This window comes from Plasmodium malariae (genome assembly GCF_900090045.1).
Source record: "Plasmodium malariae genome assembly, chromosome: 7".
Taxonomy (NCBI): domain Eukaryota; phylum Apicomplexa; class Aconoidasida; order Haemosporida; family Plasmodiidae; genus Plasmodium; species Plasmodium malariae.
In genome coordinates, this window is record NC_041781.1 from 485,179 (window position 1) to 505,000 (window position 19,822).

The following is a 19,822-nucleotide window of genomic DNA, read 5'->3' on the forward strand; positions in this document are numbered from 1 at the left end:
ATACTTTTTTACAATTCCTTTTTAATTATCGCTTAGCTCTTTTTTTTTTTTTTTTTTTTTTAATTTTTTTTACTCAATAAAATAAATTATACGTCATAGCAACAATATAATTTAATCGCGAAACATATTTTTTTCAGATCATTTTTTAATGACTATTTGCGTATACATATTTGGTATATTTTCATATATATATACACATGTAAACTTATATAATAAACATATATATACACATATAAATAAGCATAATATAAATATATATTTACACATATATATATACACAATGTATATATAGTAAAAATGGGAGTATGTACAAAAATTTTGACAACATATAAACTTAAATACGAAAAAAAAAAAATTTTCCATTTAGGAAGAATAATTTTTTATAAATGTTTCTTTCAATGCCTAATTTTTTTAATGTTTTAATTTGATCAATTTGAACGTCTTTTATTTGTTTACCTCAGTATTGTTACTACTATTTTGTGCAGCTACTTTGTACTGGTACTATTTCGTATTTACTAACATTATAACCATTTCTTATCCTTTACTGTCGTTACCATTTGTTTTAAAACGATGGGAAACAAAATATCTACAGAAGATCACATCTTTCGTTTGAAATTAAAAACTAAAGAACTAGTAAAAATACATTTACAAATTAACTATTAAATGAACTCTTATATTTTCCCTTTTCTTGTCATTCGTTTTTTTCATTTTTCTTATAAACGAATTTTTAGGAAAAATTATCAAATAGATCAGAACTAGAAGAAAAGAAACTAATAACGGATGTAAAAAAAGCAATACAAGCAGGAAAAATTGACATCGCAAGGTCAGTAAAAAAAAAAAAAAAAAAACTTAAAACACGAAAAATTTTATCTTCCTTTTGGAGACAACATTTTTTAGATCTGACTTTTACGTGCTAGATTTGTGTTTTTTCGTAATCTGATCTGATTTTATTTTATTTGATCTAATTTAACCTTTTTTTTTTTTTTTTTTCTTAAACCTTTGATGTTAGAATATATGCGGAGAAATGCATAAGAAAAAAAAATGAAAAAATTAATTATCTAAATTTAAGTAATAAACTAGATGTCCTTGTATCAAGATTAGAAGGGGCCCACAGATGTGCATCGGTTCGTACTCAACTGCTTTATGCAAAATAAATGTGTAAAGAAAGTCTAATAAAATGGAAAAAATTAACTACGTGATAACATATGTTTATATGGAGTGTATATACTTAAATATAGTAAATAAATTTGTATAGAGTAAATACATTTCTGTGTGTAATTTTCTTGTGTGCACCATCGCCTTTTTGCAGCTAGTTAAAGACGTCGGTGTTATGATTCCCTTAATACAGAAAATAAACGCAGAGACTAATGCAGTTAAAATAGGGAATGATGTAATGAAACTAGAAAACATTTTTGACGAAATAGTACAAACCAATCAAATAAAAAAAGAAAAAGAAAAAGATGAATATATAACATATTTTTATATACATATTTACGTACTATCACGTTTACTTATACAGTGGTACATGTATGTATATATATATATATTTTTTTTTTTTTTTTTTCTTTTTTAATTTTTTCAGAGTATTAGTTCTGACCTAATAAACGACACCGTTCAAACCTCCTCTGCTATTAATGCACCAACAGAAGAGGTAAAATAAAGGGATTTTATAAAAAAAGAAAAAAAAAATTATAACATTTAATAGCTCGCTTTATTAAACCTTACATTCTACACTTCTTACAATTGCTTAATCAGGTGGATGAATTAATATCAAAAATAGCAGATGAACATGCCATTAAATTAGATGGACAAATAGGCCCCGTTAGTTCTATTAATAAGGTAATGTACTTTGTTACATTTCCATGTAAAGAAAAATAAAACAAAACAAAACAAGCGAATGACATCATACAACACCACGTTATATATATTCTTTTTAAAATAATATTGTTCAAATTTATACGTACAATTAACAATAAATGAAAAAATTAAGTAAAAAAGTTCAATCAATGGGAAGAGATAAAATTAAATATAATATTTTACCTAATTAAACGTGGTCAAAAATGTTAGAAATGATATTATAGTAAAATTGGTCCGTATGCATGTGTATACACATATATATATATATATATATATATTTATCAACCTTTAACAGTGAAAAGGTAGTAATATTCCTTTCTGCTTTTTTTTTATTTTATAGCATTTAGAAGAAATATCTAATATGAGTGAAAGAATAAAAAATTTAAAATAACAAAATGTTCCCGCTGTTTCCACCCTCTGAATATACATATAATTGTACATATTTGTATGCGTCTTAAATGTGAATTTTTTTTTTTTCCTCCTTCACTTCCTCTTTTTAAAACAACCATTTTGGAGATCCTAAAATGAGATTATCTTCTTAATTTGTTTTTGTTATGTAATAAAACAATAAATGTGCTACACAGATAGTTGTATATTTTTATATGCATGGAGCATATATTTATGCATACTCGAAATATGTATATTATTGTCTAAAAATAAAAAAGTTTATAGAATTAGCTTTTTTTTTTTTTTTTTTGCTTGTTACATTTTTTCTCCTTTAAACTCAAAAAAAGGAACAAGCATGAGAGAAGGATATACATCGCCTATCCCATTTTCTTTCTCTTTCTCTTTTTCTTTCTTTCTTTCGTTTTTTTTTTTTTTTTTTTATATATTTTTGCATCAAAAAACAACAAAGAAAAAGATTTTTTATATTATTATTATTATTATGCATATTTTTTTGCGTGCCCATTTAGTTATACATTTGATATTAAAAATTATGAATAGGAAATTATTTTATTTTGTACAGTAAAATATTTGTAATTTTGGCCCTTCTAAAATATGTATTTATCAGAATATACAAATGAGTTATTCGTACAGATATTCGTTTTTTTTTTTCAATTTATTTATTTATTTTATTGATTTTTTTTTTTTTTTTTTTAAGAAATATGTTTTCTTTTATTTCTTCTTCTTACGTATATTGAAAATGTATACACATTCGCGTAACTGAATATACAAACTTTCATCAACTGAACCTCAAAAAATTTGAGTAAGCTTTATTTATAACTCAGCGAGAATTTTTCAAATTACTTCATTATATAATGGTCCCCTGAAAATGCAAATAATATTTTTTTTTTTTTTTCCAAATAACGTAAGCATATAAAACGATTATTCTTTATTTACCTATGCACACATGTTATTAATCCTCAAAAGTACATGGAACGATAAGAATATACAATTAAAGTACATCCAAACAAATTCAAAATATTTTCTTTACTAGCGTAATGACTTTCAAAAGGTCTATGCAGATTTTAAAGATTTCGTTTTTATGTATGTTTAAAAAGAAAAACAAGATTACATACTTACAAATTTCAATTATTTCTCTTTCTTAAAAATGTTCAAATATAAATATACATATTTGCACAATTTGGGTGCTTTGTATTACAAAAAAAAAGAAAAAAATTTATACACATACACATATATCAATACACGTATATCTATACACATATATCAATACACGTATATCTATACACGTATATCTATACACGTATATCTATACACGTATATCTATACACGTATATCTATACACGTATGTCTATACACGTATGTCTATACACGTATATCTATACACATATATATATACCTACCCATAAATAAAAACATACAAAAAAAGTGCGTAATAGCTAATGATCAAATGAATGCAACAAATTAAATCATTTCCTTCAAAAAAAAAAAAAATAAAAAATAAAAACAAAATAAATTGAGTAAAGTACATGGCCAATAGATCAACGTACACATATATTCGTCCATTTTCATTTCTCTTCAAAATTACGCGCTAGGGTTATTTACTTTTCCCCTTTTTAAAATATCGCCTTTACATATGTATGCATGATACTAAATAATTCAAAAAATGTTTTGTCACACTGAACAACAGAGTCTCGTCCGCTTTTTTCAATATAGGCAAGTTATTATCTACCATATAATCGTTAGCTCCAATATTAATATAAATACTCCTTTCACAGTAATTTTCTCCACAGGAGTGTCCTTTTTTTTTCTTTTCATTGTCACTCTTATTTTTGTATATGTCAAACAATATTTTACTATATGTAAAAAAAGGGTCCTTAGTAGTACAATTTTTATTATCAAAATTTGTAATAGACTTATGTAATTGATCGAACTTCTTTTTCGTAATTTTTGTACATTTCAAAATATAAGAAGAATTATCATTTAAGTCATTCTGAATATAAAATTTGTACCCCTTGTTATTTAAAAAAATATTTTCAAACAAATTTTTGTCTTCTTCATTTTTAAGAAAAAAGTTTTTTAAATATTCAAAATAGGTTTTCCCCTTAAGCATAAAATTTTTGTTTCCATAAATTAAAGTAATACACGGTTGCCTCTGTTTTACGTTAATTTTATTTTCTAACAATATGTCTGAATTATTACACATATGAAATAACTTTTTCAAGTAAGAGTTAAACTTATTAGTATAATTATTAACATTTAGAAGTTCGTTTGTGGAAATATTTTCTACTATATTTTTTAAAGTATTATTTTTCCTAATTAATGATATGACACTTATATTTTTTAAATCTTTTTTATTACATATCTTGCTATCGAAAAAATTAAAAAGGTTTTCACTATTTAATTCATTTATCTCATATATGATATGGTCCTTATTCAAATTATTTGCATATATGTAAAACGTTTTCCCTTCTTTATCATATATGTAAAAAATAAAATACATGTACGTAAATAAAATAAAATCCTTCGTAGAATCATTCTTACCATTATTATTACTAACCACATCATTATTTTTATTTTCATTTTTAAAAAAAATTACATACTTTTTCACTTTATAAGCATTAACTATTGAATAGCTATCATTTTTAATACTATCTTTATGGTTAATTTTTTTGCTTAATAAATCGTTAAAATTTATTTTATTAGTTAAGGATAATTTGTTTGGAGATATCTCTTTTATTTCTTCAAAACCGACAATATTGTAAAAAGAATGATGACTGAATACATTTTTTGCATAACCTGTCATAAACCAAATACTTTCCTTTTCATTTAAAACTTTTAATCTCTCTATGATGTTTTTGTCTCTTTTAAAAAAAAGAATTATATTTTCTTTTACGCTCTTTACTCCTTCATTTAATTTAGGGGACGAACTGTTTTTAACGCTCATGATGCTACCGAATGGCCATGTATTCCTTCTATTGTTCGATTCCCCTCTTTTTTTTCTTTTTATAAAGAAGTGATTATTTCTACCTCCATTTTGTTTCCTCTGTATATTATTTTGAAAAGATACCTTTTTTCTACCACTAAACAATAATTTCGTATTTTCAATTTTTTTCGCTGCATTCCTTAAAAAAAAAATAACAAACACAAGGAAAAGATTTACATTCATAGTTATGTAAATACACAAATGATAGAGAAGCGCAGGTAAACGCATAAGCGGAAGGACGTTAAAAATTATAAAAAATACTCAAAGGTTTACAATTGAGTTTATACTAAATAGCACGCGCCCTGTTTCCATTCTGCAGGTGCGTATATTAAAGAGTATCTACATTTTAAGGAAGTACACGTTAATACGTTCATGTTAATACGTACACGTTAATACGTTCACGTTAATGCGCACACGTTAATACGTTCACGTTAATGCGCACACGTTAATACGTTCACGTTGATGCGCACACGTTAATACGTTCACGTTAATGCGCACACGTTAATACGTACACGTTAATGAGCACACGTTAATACGTACACGTTAATGAGCACACGTTAATACGTACACGTCGGTATATGTATCCAATATAAAACACGCTTAAAAACAACATTTTCATTCTGTATAAAACATATACCATTTTTGTGTGGTCATTTTTGCTTTACTCAGAAAGCAATTGAACAATAAAATGAGCATACATGTGCCAAAGAAATCATAGATATAAGTTACTGTGATACTTATTTCATATAAAAAAGAAGTAAACATGAGTGTTATTTTTATTTTATAAATAGATAGTCATCACTACAAATTATACATTTCATTTTGAGGTACGTTTACCTATAAATAATTCCATTTGTAAAGCTATTTTTCCAATTTTTTTTTTTTTTTTTTTTTTTCTTATTTTTGGTTAGTAGTTATATATAATATGCCCTTAAAAATATTCTAACAACTTCATCGGAAAAGAATTAGTAGAAGAAGCAACACTTTTGATCATGTTCCTTTTTCACTTTTTATTTTTTTACTGTTTTCCGCTAGTAATTTAACGAATACCATATAGCTCATACATCGCATATCATACATCATACATAATAGAACATTCCACATACCGCTTACTTTTTTATTCCCTTTGACACTAGTACCCTTTGGCTGTTTCTTTCAGCTTTTACCGAAAAAGATGATTTGTTTGAACATCGTCAAAAACAAAAATATTCATACTTATAGTGATTAATTTATTCCGTAAATATTTTTGTTAATAATAAAGCATTTTTTTATTTTACTTTTCTTCCACTTGTTATATATACATATATGTACATGTGTTCATATGTATCATATTTACTCATAAACGCAGACAATTTCTGTCAACATTATTACGAAAGGGATACTGATTTTTACTCTCCTTTTTTTTAAAAGCTAAATGTATGAACTTATTAACCTCTTAATTTCCAAACACCTTAAATTGTTTTTTTCTTTTTTTAAATGTCAGATATAAAAATTATAGCTAAGTCTTCCAACAAAATACATACCTGCGGTATTACGAAGCGCATCATACAAAATTATTTAGATATGCATGTATTACCCCTGCATTGTCCATATATATATATTCATATATGTATATATGAATTTATACATATGTACATGTATATGTTCATATGCCTATACATACATTTTTGCTAATCAGCGCGAAGCTTAATTCCCGCTAGAAGCATAAGTTTTTTTGAGTTATTTTCTTACCCATGTGCATGTCTTCAGCGTTATTAAATTTTTTCTTTTTGTCATTATTAGGGTAGACAATTATATAAAACCCGACAGTAAAAAAATAATTTCAGTTTTTATTCCTTCAACTTGAAAATGTTTAAACATTATCCTCAAATGTACAAATTGTGCATACATACATACATACATACATGCATATATATATATATATATATATACATATACAAACATATATACACACCTATGTATGTAATAAAACTTAACAGTTTTTTCTAAATGCACTACTAAAAAAATATATACAAGTACATCAAGTAAAACAGAGAGGAAGCAAATTTCAAGCGTGAAATACATACAGTAACGAAAATAATTAGTTGAAAATAATACTTTAAAAGGTAATAGTAGTAGTAATAATAATAATAATAAAAATAATCGTGGCTCAGTAATAGTTCTTAATGAAATAGAGATAATAGTAATAATTGTAGGAGTGAATTATATAAAAAAAACTAAATTAAAATAAAAGAATAAAATAAAAAAGTTAAACAGAACAATATAAGAAGAAAGTTAAACAAAATAGTATAATAAGAAAGTTAAACAAAATAGTATAATAAGAAAGTTAAACAAAATAGTATAATAAGAAAGTTAAACAAAATAGTATAATAAGAAAGTTAAACAAAATAGTATAATAAAAAAGTTAAACAAAATAGTATAATAAAAAAGTTAAACAAAAGAATATAATTAAATAAAATGAGTAATGCGAACCTCGAACCGCAGTTGAGTAATATATCAGGGAAAAAAAATCTTGAGAACAATTCAGGATATTCAAACGAAGAAGTAAAATTAAAAATACCTGAACAGTCATTCAATGACTTTGAATTAGGTATTGATGAAGACATTATTGAGTATTTGTCTACACGAATATGTAATAAAAATCTGCAGCATAAAATACTGAAAATAAATAATTTAATAGACGACTATATTTATAATTATATCGTGAACAGTGAAGAAGGCGAAGAGATTAACGCTCATGTAAACAATGCCACTCACGCAGACACAGAGAATAAGTATGTTTATTCAAACAATATTTCAAATAGTCATGTTAATATGGATGGAAATAAGAAAAGTGGCTCCTCTAGCGAAAATGTAGACGATCTAAATTCGAAAAAAGATAAAAGTAAAAATTGTAATTCTTCCAAACAACAAGATGATTTTCATAAAATAAAAATGATGAATTTCCTAGGTGAAAACAACATTGTATATAACAGTAAAGCTAAACAAAACAATGTATTATTTTTATGTTATGATAAAAAAAATGAGGAGTGCAATACGTGTGACAGATATAGGAAAAATTATATGTCAAATATGAAGCCGACTGACAACACTAATCCATCAAATGAATGTAAGATAAATGGAACAAATGAAATTAGCATATTAAACACCCTAAATGACTACTTTTTCGTTCTTGGATCTACTTCTAACTCTAGAAAGTATATCTTAAAGAAAAGTAATTTAGATTTCCTATCAATTCGTACACGTATTAATGAAAAAAAAATTGGTTGTAGGAAAAGACACGACCCTTTTACCTTAACATCAAACATTTCAGTAGCGAAAGGAATAAAGCTATTAAATACGATTAAAAGAAATAAAGAGCTGAAGTTACAAATTGAGCAAATTAGCAAAAACAAAAAAGTTATATTATTAGTCGGGGACGAAGTAATATACTGTAATAATAAAATATATGAGAAACCAAAAAATGAAATGGAAGCATATAACTTTCTTAAATCATATAACAATAATGTTATCTATAGTTATAGTAGTATTACATTAATTGAGTTAAAAACGGAAAAGTTTATAACAGGAATTGATGAATCTATTATTAATATATATAATATGGATGATGACATTATAAGCAAAATAATGATGGATTCTTCTATTTATTATTGTGCTGGTGCTTTAAAAATTGAAAATACTCATATGCGTAAGCATATAAAAGTTATTAAAGGAAATATTGACAGCATTTTTGGTTTGTCCCTTAATCTGCTATCTCATCTTGTGAATTTCTTATAAAATATTGCCCTATCCACGTTATTTCCACATTATTTTTCCGTTTTTGTGTAATTAAAATGCCCTAACATATGATACTCACGCCCACTCAACATATATGCATATGGGCATAGCCTCTAACTCATTTTTAAAGCAGTACTTTTAAAAATTCTTATTTGCTGTATTTTTTTTTCATTCCTACGATAGAGGCATATGCGCGTGTTGAATAAATGTTTTGTTTATGTACCTTATTTATTGGTCTTTTTTTCAGATATACAAATATTCAAATGCATACTACAGGTTTAATTTATGTTAGTGTCCCTATATACCAAGGGAAAGAAAAGAAGAAAAAAAAGCGAAAAAGCAAAGGCGAAATAGCAAAAACAAAATAGTAAAAACGAAATAGCAAAAACAAAATAGTAAAAACGAAATAGCAAAAACGAAATAGCAAAAACGAAATAGCAAAAACGAAATAGCAAAAACGAAATAGCAAAAACGAAATAGCAGAAACGAAATAGCAGAAACGAAATAGCAGAAACGAAAAAGCAAAAACGATTTAACAGTGATGGTGAGAAAAAAAAGAAAAGTTAAGTAGTATAAAACAAAAAAAAAAAAAAAAAATTTATAATGATAGCATATAATATGTACTGAAATATTGACTAGTTCTCTTAATATTGGATGTCCTCACATTTTAAGTGCAAGGATATGCCATATGCTTTGTGTTTTTCTTCTGTTATTTTTTCCTCTAGGTCCATACTTTTCTCTATATGTGTGTGCACTTGCTCACGCACATCTACTTATACTTCTACTCCCACTTTTACATCCTCACGTACGCAATAGCTTCTGTTATGAAGTACCCTTTTGTTCTCCTAACCATTCATATGTTTACATCTTTTTTTTTTTTTTTGTCTAAGGTTAATTGCGGAATATTTGGAGCAATAGGCGACTTTGACCTTCCTTTAGCCAAAAGGTTTTGAAAAAAACTATGCAAAGATTGATCATTTTTTTCCTCGTTTCCATTTTTCTGATAGCTATTTTCTTTGCATGTACTACCGCGTTCGTTCAAAATGAGATTCGTTTTCTTTATTTTTTCCTCTTTTAATTCTTTACTGCTGTACGGATTGGCAGTAGTATTATAATTATTATCACAGTTGGGGGTATATTTTCCATTAGTGTTACTTTTATCTCCAGCATTGGTATTACCTTTACCGCTGGCAGTTGCATTACTTTTACCACTGATATTAGTATCATTTTTACCGTTAGCATTATTATTACTATTACTAGTAGCATTACTACTGTTTCTTATAGCCGAACTACTGATTCGCATAGCACTATTACTGACAATGTCGTTACCGCCTCTAATCTCGCTAATACTTGTGTCGGACCATATACTAGCTAAGAAGTCGTTAAAATAGTTGTCATTTACAACATTTTGACTATGTTCAACTATACTTTTATTTGAAATAGGTTGAACAATAATTGAGTCATACGGTTTATCAAAATTCTGAACAAATGTATTTGCGATGGACTGATTTATTAAATCTATATCATCATAACCAGATGGTATAAATATTTTTTCATAGTCATCTAAAATAGCATTTTCAGTAAAAGGGAAATTATAAATCCGATGCATTATATACTTATATAATAGCTGTATATTTTTCGGTTCATTTTTATTTACAGTATTACAAAATATAATAGCTGCTTGGTAGTTTATGGCTAGATGACGTAAGTAGGAAACTATAACGTCAATATAGCCCTGGTATGTTCTGTTGTTTAAAATTTCGTATCCATCCGATTTACATATAATAAAAAATATGGGAAAGGACAAGTTGATTTTGACTAAGCTTTTTTTATCTCGTTCGAATACCTCATCATTACGTGCATTTTTGTAGCCATTTTTGTAGCCATTTTTGTAGCCATTTTTGCAGTCATTTTTGTAGTCATTTTTGCAGTCATTTTTGCAGTCATTTTTGCAGTCATTTTTGCAGTCATTTTTGCAGTCATTTTTGCAGTCATTTTTGCAGTCATTTTTGCAGTCATTTTTATAGACATTTTCGCCTCCCTTTTTGGTACCATATTGTGTGTCATTTTTGGCACTACTTTTAAGGTCATCTTCTCTACCCCTTTCATCTCCACGTAGATCAGTCCGCTTTCCTCTTTCAAAATTATCCCTCTTGTAATTATATATATAATTTTGAATGTTTTCTTTAAGATTATTAATTACATCCAAACTGTAACTAGAATGTAGGGATTCAAATAAGTCATAGAGAATTTCCACCCAGTGATTTATGTCAGACATTATATTATACGGTTTATATAAGTCAGTACATATTAAAATAAGTATTTTTTTTATATTTTTAAATTTTTTTAAATTATTAATTAGAGAACTCATATAAGATGAATGTTGCAATATCCATATATGACTATTTCCTTTCACTTCTTTTATTTTTCTATTTTCTTCTAAATTTTTTATCTTTAAACAAGCATAACCTAATGGCAACACGCTACTATCATTTTGATAAAACAATTCTTCATCATTTATATCCCCTTGAAAAGATATTTCTTGTAATGATTTTACTAGACAAGATTTCCCAACATTTTTATTACCAAGTATAATAATGTGACTGCTTTCTAATTCTTCCTGTTTTTCTATATTTAATTTTTTTAATATACTTTTATACATTTCATTTTGTTCATATGATATATCATCATCTTCTTCTTTACGTTTTACTTTTCTAACTCCCCCCTCTTCGTTTTCATCCTTATCATTTTCTGTACCTTCTCTCTGTTCATTCCTTTCACAGATTACAAAATTTACATAGTCACTACTATTTTCGTCATTTATGTCATGTCCTTTTGTGAATTCTCTTTCGTAATTGCCATTATCTTCAGGCAGAATATCAACTAGTTCTTCTGTGTCTTCCGCATCTTCCATATCTTTCGCGTCTTCCATATCTTTCGCATCTTCCATATCTTCCGCTTCTTCCATATCTTTAGCATCTTCCATATCTTCCGCTTCTTCCATATCTTTAGCATCTTCCATATCTTCCGCTTCTTCCATATCTTCCGCTTCTTCCATAACTTCCCCTTCTTCCTCTTCCTCTTTTACATTTTCCTTTTTATTTTCAGGAAAATCTGAAGCATTTCCTGCACTCTTTACCCTTATGGCAAATTCACACACACTGTTTGTTGTATTTGTATTATTATTGTCTTTGTTTTCTTTTATCTCTTCATGTTTCACTTCATTTGTTCGTTTTTCATGGTCTCTTTCTTTCCTTTTGTTCAGTTCTATAACATCTTCTCTATCAACCTGTTTAAAATTTTTATTATCATCACGCGATTTACCCCTACTAACTTGTTGTGACTTTTGTTTTTTTTTGTTATCATTTAAGTCTCTGTAATTTCTTATGTCTACTGGATCAATTTTTCCATTGACGATATTTTTTTCAGTACTCTTTTTATCAATTTCAATTTTATTTTTTATCATAACATTTTCATTGTCATTTATTTTAGTATTTATTGATAAACTTATATTATTTTCCTTTATTAGATTTATACTACTTTTTCTGGAAGTTATTATATTGTCCTTTCCTCCTTTTATGCTTCCTTTTTCTTTATAAGGCTCTCTAGCTTTTGCATTAATTTTTAAGCTCTCTTGCTTACTCGCATTAATATTTTTTTTTAAAAAGTTCGATGATGCATATGACAAATTTCTGTTTTCTTTCTTCATCCTTTTTTCTTTTATACTGTCTTTGAATTACGAAATGATTAGATGCATGCGTACAGGCAAACACGTATAATTGCACACACACACACACAAACATACACAGAGGCGTGTATATGTGGATATACAAATGCACGAATGGAACAGAAAAAACACCCGATTAAATTTTGCGTTTCCTTCACACTAATCAAATTAATGAAGATAAAAAATGATCTTTACAACAAACTTATTTGGAATATTTGCATTAAAAAGGAACATGAACAAGCTAAAAATCACAAACGTGAATAATGTTTGATGCATTCAAAAAAAAAAAAAAAAAAAAAAACAACAAAACGAAACGAAAAACAGTTCATTAATTAATAAAATCTCCTATTGTACACATGTACACTTCCATATCCATATATTTGCATATTTGTTAATTTAATAAAAATTATGGAGTTTTTTTTTCCTATTTTGACAAAAAAAAAAATTTTTAATTTATATATATATATGCACTTTATTAAAGCAAGTGCTATATGTATTTTACTGACTTGTCACAATATATAGATATAGTAAAAAATTTAAGAAGAAATAAAAATAAGACTTAAGTTATGCGGTCCTTTATAAAAAAGGATATATCAATACCTACATACTTTTAATTAATACCTGTACATAATATATTATTTTATTTTATATATATATAAGCACAATATTATGAGATACTTTATTTTTTTTTTTAATTCCCATTTTTACCAGAACCTTCTTTAAAATTATGCATGAACAGGACTTTAAAATAAGTACACAAAAAAAAAAAAAAATAAGGGTAATAAAACAAAAAAAAAGACTATGATATGTTTCTATAAAATATGTACTTACATATATGTATGTATACATATGAATAAAATAAAGCATCATTGTGAACTTTTGAGAGTTGTACAATAAAATAAAATAAAAAATTTGAAAAGAGGTTAAGTAAAATAAGGGAAATGCACACATTTTTATTCTAAAATTATTTTACCATACGTATGAACGCATGTGCTTCATACAGAAATAAAAAGAACAAAGTATAATAAAAATCACTGAGTTATGCATATATATATATATATATATATATATATATAATATATATATATATATATATTTATATACACCTGTAATCATGTATACATGGGTATTGCCTCAGTTTGTTAACCTTACGATATTCGTTATTTTCCTTCTTGTTTAGTCAATGCAGCAGTATTTATCCAAATAATTAACCTTAAAAATAGTTCATAAATAGACTGAAAATATTATATTGCACAATTTGCTCTCATTATGCACCACATAATTAAAAGGAAAGGATCTTAAGAACTTTTCTGCAGTTTGATAGGTATCACAACTATTGTTTAGCTGTTTTTTTTTTTTTTTTTTTTTTAGCTATTACTTTTTTTATCCTCATTCTTTTTAAAAAGTCACAAAATATTAAAAATTTTTTTATTAAAATATCATGTACACCTACTTATAATTACGAATAATTATTAAATAACATTTATTCGTTAATTTGTAAGAAGAACGAGGGAAATACTGTTTGAATAATAGGCAATAAAATTTAACAAGCAAAAGAATATATTCTGAATTGAAAAATAAACTTATTGTAATAAATTATATATCTAAAAAAAAAAGTATAACTATCTGTTAAAACTTAGCTAATTTTAAAAATTTTAAAGGACTTCAAATCATTGATACGTTATTTGTACCTATTTTTTCGGTACACTAATTTTTATATGTCAATGCTAATTTTCCAAATAAGTATGAAAAAAAAAAAGTTCAGAAAGAAAATTAAAGTTATTATACGTGCTTTTATATTTAAATGAATAACTTCAAAATAAATTGAAGTACAAAAAAATGTCATATTTCTCATTAAAATTTTATTTTGGAATGTTCATATTTTAAATCAACGGGGAATACATAAAAACGTATTTCCAAAATATATATACTACTTGCATGCCATAATATAATCCTGGATTGTAAACCTTTTCCATACTGCTTACATGTATAGATAGCGTATAGTGTCATACGTAAATTTCTTTTCTCATTTAGATACATAATATAAATTTTTCTTTATTTAAGCATTTAGCGTATTTTCCCATGTTTATTAATAAATATCAACATTAGCAAATGTGGCTTAAATTTAAACTCCTCCTGAGTTCAACAAGGTTTATAATATATATAATAATATTGAAAAATATAAAAAAAAATTTTATTTTCCATTTAAAAGATTATTCTCTTACATAATTGAAAATTAGTGGAGGAACAACATATAATACTTCCTATTTTCATTATTATGTGTATAATAACACAAAAAAAAAAAAATAAGAAAATAAAATAAGAAATTGACATACTATATATTACGAAAATTTTTTTTTTTTTTTCTTTTTTTTCAATTTAGAAAAAAATTATTTTTCTTAAGCATTGTTCTTATCCTATTATTAATTTAGTATAGAAATTTCATTGTTACAAAATTTTATAAAATTTCAATTTATTTAATATATGTTTAAAGTATTTATTTTAAAGGTATTTTTTAAATTATATTATTATAATATTATTATATTTTATTTTTGTTTTTTTTTATTTTGAATTATCTATTATGATGCTTTTAAAAACTAAAGAGACCTGAACAACTACAATTAAAAAAAAAAAATAATATTTTTTGTTAGTAGGGTTTAAAAAAAATTATATAAATGTTGTATGTTTTTATTTAATACTTTTGTATATATTATAGATCTGAAGAAAATTATAATAATGAAAAAAAAAAATATATATATTTATAATTTGAATTTAAAATGTAAATTAAATATTTAATGATATACTGTTAGATAACATAAAAAAGAAACGTTTTTTTCAGTATTTTTTTTAAATATACAATGGTGATATGATATTATATATAATTATAAATTAAAAAATTAAGGTCTGATTTTCTACACAATTTTAAGGTGATACATAGAAATTTTATTGCAACTTTGAGAAATTTGTAGTTGTATTTTTTTTTGTAATTATAATGAAATAGGGGTTCAGGGGAGCTTTCTTTACTGTTATAATTTAAATATAAAAAATATGTGATGATCAAAAATTAATCAAATAAGAAAAAAAAAAAAAAAATACACATAATACCACATGTTAAATATATACATATAACATATATATATATATATATATATATATATATATGTATGTACGTTAACGTTTATACATTAATTAATAACAGTAATATCAGAAACTACATTAACCCACACCCATGTAATTTTATACAAGAATGTGTGCTTAAATGTACGCAAGCATCTTATTTTTATGATTACGTAAATTTTTATTGCAAATATAATTTTTAATATTCATTGATTCAATTTTAGTATGCTTCCTTTTTTACCTCGTATTATCCTTTATTCATCCTATATTTTATGTGATATATATTTTTTTTTTATTATATTTTTTAAGCTCGTTTGTTTGCACATATAAATATTTTTGTATGTATGTATATATATATATATATATATAACTATATATATATATATATATATATATATATATATATATATATACATATATATATATATATATTTTAATGTTATATGCTTCTTTAAAATAGTGGTTTTACAAAGTTAAAAGCTGCTGCCATTTTTATTTCTTTTCGTTATATTTGCTATTGTACTTTTCGTAAGAAGACGAAGTATTACTTAGAATAAGAATATTATCATTATTGTTGCTATTATTTTGTTGCTGTTATTTTGTTGCTATTATTTTGTTGCTGTTATTTTGTTGCTATTATTTTGTTGCTGTTATTTTGTTGCTGTTATTTTGTTGCTATTATTTTGTTGCTGTTATTTTGTTGCCATTATTTTGTTGCTATTATTTTGTTGCTATTATTTTGTTGCTATTATTATATTTGCTATAATTATATTGCTATAATTATTCTGCTATAATTATACAGCTATAACTATACTTCTATAATACTAATATTATTATATACTGTCATTATTTTAAACATGTTTGAGTCTATTAAAAATTATATAAAAAACTTCAAAGAAGAAGGAAATGTTTACGTAAGAAAGAGCGTTTCCATTATTGGCTCTCCACTATCAGCTGGGCAGTCTTTGGGAGGGGTTAATTTAGCTTGTGATGATTTGAGGAAATTGGGTTTACACAAGATCATCCAGGTTTTAGGGTGGAATTATGAAGATCTAGGAAATGTAGAGGAAACTAGTGAAATAAATGAAAAAAGAAAAAAAAAACATTCAAGTATAGAAATTGAAGAGAATAATAGTAACAGCAACTGTAATAGTAAAAGTAAAGGTAATAATAACAGTAACACTAATGGGATAGCTGGAGCCAATGGATATATGGACCATGAAAATTGTAACGGTAAAGAAAATAATAAATTAGAAAACCACAGTTCAGATGACATTTATAAGAAGGTTAATGGAGGAGGCGAGTGTTTAACACAAAAGCAGGAAGAGAAAAATTATTATAATAATATAAAAAATATTGAAATAATTGGAAAGTTTAGTGAGAAATTATATCGTGTTATGAGTAATGAAATAAAAAAAAAAAATTTTGTGTTAAATATTGGAGGTGATCATAGTGTTGCCTTTTCTAGTATTTTAAGCTCATTACAATTTTATAAAGACTTAAAAGTTATATGGGTAGATGCTCATGGTGACATTAACATTCCAGAAACAACTCCATCAGGAAATTATCATGGTATGATACTAGCTCATACAGTAGGTCTTTTTAAAAAAAAAGTACCATATTTTGAATGGTCCGAAAATTTAACTTATTTAAAACCAGAAAATGTTGCTATTATAGGAATAAGAGATATTGATATATATGAAAAAATTATTTTAAAAAAATGTAATATTAATTACTATACTATTATGGATATTGAAAAATATGGAATATATAATACTATATGTACTGCTCTTAACAAAATAGATCCATATGAAAACTCCCCTATACATATATCTCTAGACATAGACAGTGTTGATAGTGCTTTTGCTCCAGGAACAGGTACAATAGCAAAGGGGGGGTTAAATTATAGAGAAATAAATTTATTAATGAAGGTTTTAGCAGATACAAAACGTGTTGTTTCAATGGACTTGGTGGAATATAACCCTTCCCTAGATGAAGAAGACAAACAAGTACATGGTGACTCGTTACCTATTTCTGAAAATGCGACAAAAACGGGAAAACTTTGCCTTGAACTTATTGCCAGAGTTTTGGGCAATAATATAGTATAAAATTCATGAATTTGAAAAGAAAAAAAAAATAATAATAATTAAAAAAAACACTAATTGTATAGTAATTTTGTTTGAAAAATAGACTTTTTTTTCTTTTTTTTAATTTTATGTATCCTTATTAAGTGCGACTTTTGTTGTTTATCATATGGTGCTCCAAAAGTAATTATGTGCACAATAAATAAGTATATATATAAATACTTACGTATTATATATACATATATATGTAATATTAATAAAACTCTGTAATAATATCATTATGAATTTTTGTATGGACAATTTTGTACGCCGAACGCGTCCCTATGCAATCCGCAAAATTCTAACATTCAAATAATTTAACAATTTTGAATTTCAAAATACCCTTAATACTGAGATACTATCTTGTGATTTTACGAAAATTTCTTTTTATTTGATATATGAGTAATTAATTTCTTCATATGTATAAAATGAGTTATTATATAATATATTTTTTATTTTTTTTGGAATTTTAAGTTAATTAAAAAAGTTTGAAAAAATCATTAAAAATGTAAAAATAAAAAGAGCGAAAAGGGGAGATATAAAATATATTATAATTTCTTTCTCTTTCCTCATTTCTTTTTTATTTCTTATTTTTTCTGTTTATTTCTTTTTATACCTTTTTTTTCTTTTTTTTTTGACCTTTTGAAAAAAAAAAGAAAAAAAAAAGCATGAAATATTAATAGAAACAAAATGTTAATTATTAAAAAAGGACTTAAAAAAGGTAAGATATATATATAAGCATTATGTTAAAAAAATAAATACAAAAATTAGAATAATAAACCTTAATGCATTTCCACATTGCAGTATCTGCACATCATAAACGTATATTATATACAAATATTATAAACATATATGTATATATATATATATATATATATATATAAGGATAAAAATTATTTGTATATATATATATATATATATATATATATATATATATATATATATATGTAACCGCATATGATAATATACATCTTTACATATTAATGTATTATACGTATATTATACATATATTATATTTATATACGCGCATTTTATTATTATTCTATTTCAATATGCCTTTATTTCCTGGACATATAACTTGATGTATTTATTTTCTCGTTCAGTTTATCATCAACATATGTAGTACATGTTGTATTTTAATTCGTTTTAAAAGTTAATTAGCTTTAATTAATATTATTTAATTTTGTTACTCGTTATGTACACACATATTATACATATATGTTTGGTTGGCCAAATATGTTACTGTTTTCGATTTTTGTTTTATTTTATTTTATTTTATGCACTTTTAATTTAATTCTGATTAATTCAAATAAATTTAATTCAGTTTAATTTGTTTTACGTTGCTTGTTTTATTTTGTATTATTTTACGCTGTTTGTTTTGTTTTGCTTTATTTAATTTTTTTATTATTTTTATTATTTTTATTATTTTTATTATTTTTATTTTTTTTCTGATTTGTTCATATTTACTTCTACTCCTACTCTAAATTTAAAAGAATTTTTTTTATTTTTTTTTTTTTTTGCAGGGGGGTGGAAGGTTAAAGAATAAACAAAGATTTGTCAACTTTATCCATTTTGCTTTTATGGACATTGCAATTCTCAAACAATTTCTTATCATAATTATTGCACATTCCGTAATTAAAAATTTTGAAATAATCTTTTCCCGGGTTAAATGTTTTGGTTTTTCCTAAAAGAGAAAAATTTTCCCAGCTAGCTAAACTGTCCGAATTTTCACTATCCCTCCTCAATTTATTATTCATACTTCCTTGCACACAATCGTTTACCATATTATTAGTACCATTTACATTTCTGCTAATATCTGAAGACATACTTTCA

At 24.9% G+C, this 19,822-nt stretch overlaps 6 protein-coding genes across 6 annotated transcripts in view; 3 read left to right on the plus strand and 3 right to left on the minus strand.

Annotated features, from left to right (window-relative positions):
• Positions 1-570: 570 nt before the first annotated feature.
• Positions 571-2,248, plus strand: VPS46 (vacuolar protein sorting-associated protein 46, putative; the record flags this gene model as incomplete). The annotated part of the gene is made up of 7 exons (XM_029003905.1): positions 571-633; positions 732-823; positions 1,010-1,124; positions 1,310-1,390; positions 1,583-1,651; positions 1,756-1,839; positions 2,198-2,248. The coding sequence occupies 7 exons, from the start codon at positions 571-573 to the stop codon at positions 2,246-2,248; spliced, it is 555 nt and encodes a 184-aa protein (XP_028860648.1).
• A 1,641-nt stretch (positions 2,249-3,889) lies between these two features.
• On the minus strand, positions 3,890-5,473 carry PmUG01_07017800 (conserved Plasmodium protein, unknown function; the record flags this gene model as incomplete). Its single annotated transcript, XM_029003906.1, has 1 exon — positions 3,890-5,473. One exon carries the CDS (start codon positions 5,471-5,473, stop codon positions 3,890-3,892), a length of 1,584 nt encoding a protein of 527 aa, XP_028860649.1.
• Positions 5,474-7,702: 2,229 nt separating this feature from the next.
• PmUG01_07017900 (Maf-like protein, putative) lies at positions 7,703-9,022 on the plus strand (the record flags this gene model as incomplete). Its single annotated transcript, XM_029003907.1, has 1 exon — positions 7,703-9,022. The coding sequence occupies one exon, from the start codon at positions 7,703-7,705 to the stop codon at positions 9,020-9,022; it is 1,320 nt and encodes a 439-aa protein (XP_028860650.1).
• An 853-nt stretch (positions 9,023-9,875) lies between these two features.
• Positions 9,876-12,731, minus strand: PmUG01_07018000 (dynein light intermediate chain 2, cytosolic, putative; the record flags this gene model as incomplete). Its single annotated transcript, XM_029003908.1, has 1 exon — positions 9,876-12,731. The coding sequence occupies one exon, from the start codon at positions 12,729-12,731 to the stop codon at positions 9,876-9,878; it is 2,856 nt and encodes a 951-aa protein (XP_028860651.1).
• A 3,992-nt stretch (positions 12,732-16,723) lies between these two features.
• Positions 16,724-17,974, plus strand: PmUG01_07018100 (arginase, putative; the record flags this gene model as incomplete). The annotated part of the gene is made up of 1 exon (XM_029003909.1): positions 16,724-17,974. The coding sequence occupies one exon, from the start codon at positions 16,724-16,726 to the stop codon at positions 17,972-17,974; it is 1,251 nt and encodes a 416-aa protein (XP_028860652.1).
• Positions 17,975-19,524: 1,550 nt separating this feature from the next.
• The window catches only part of PmUG01_07018200 (zinc finger protein, putative), a gene marked incomplete at both ends in the record, with an annotated part of 2,112 nt that continues 1,814 nt past the window's right edge, over positions 19,525-19,822 (minus strand). The window contains one exon of the mRNA XM_029003912.1: positions 19,525-19,822. This exon is cut by the window's right edge and continues 1,814 nt beyond it. Coding sequence (XP_028860653.1) covers positions 19,525-19,822 — 298 coding nt within the window.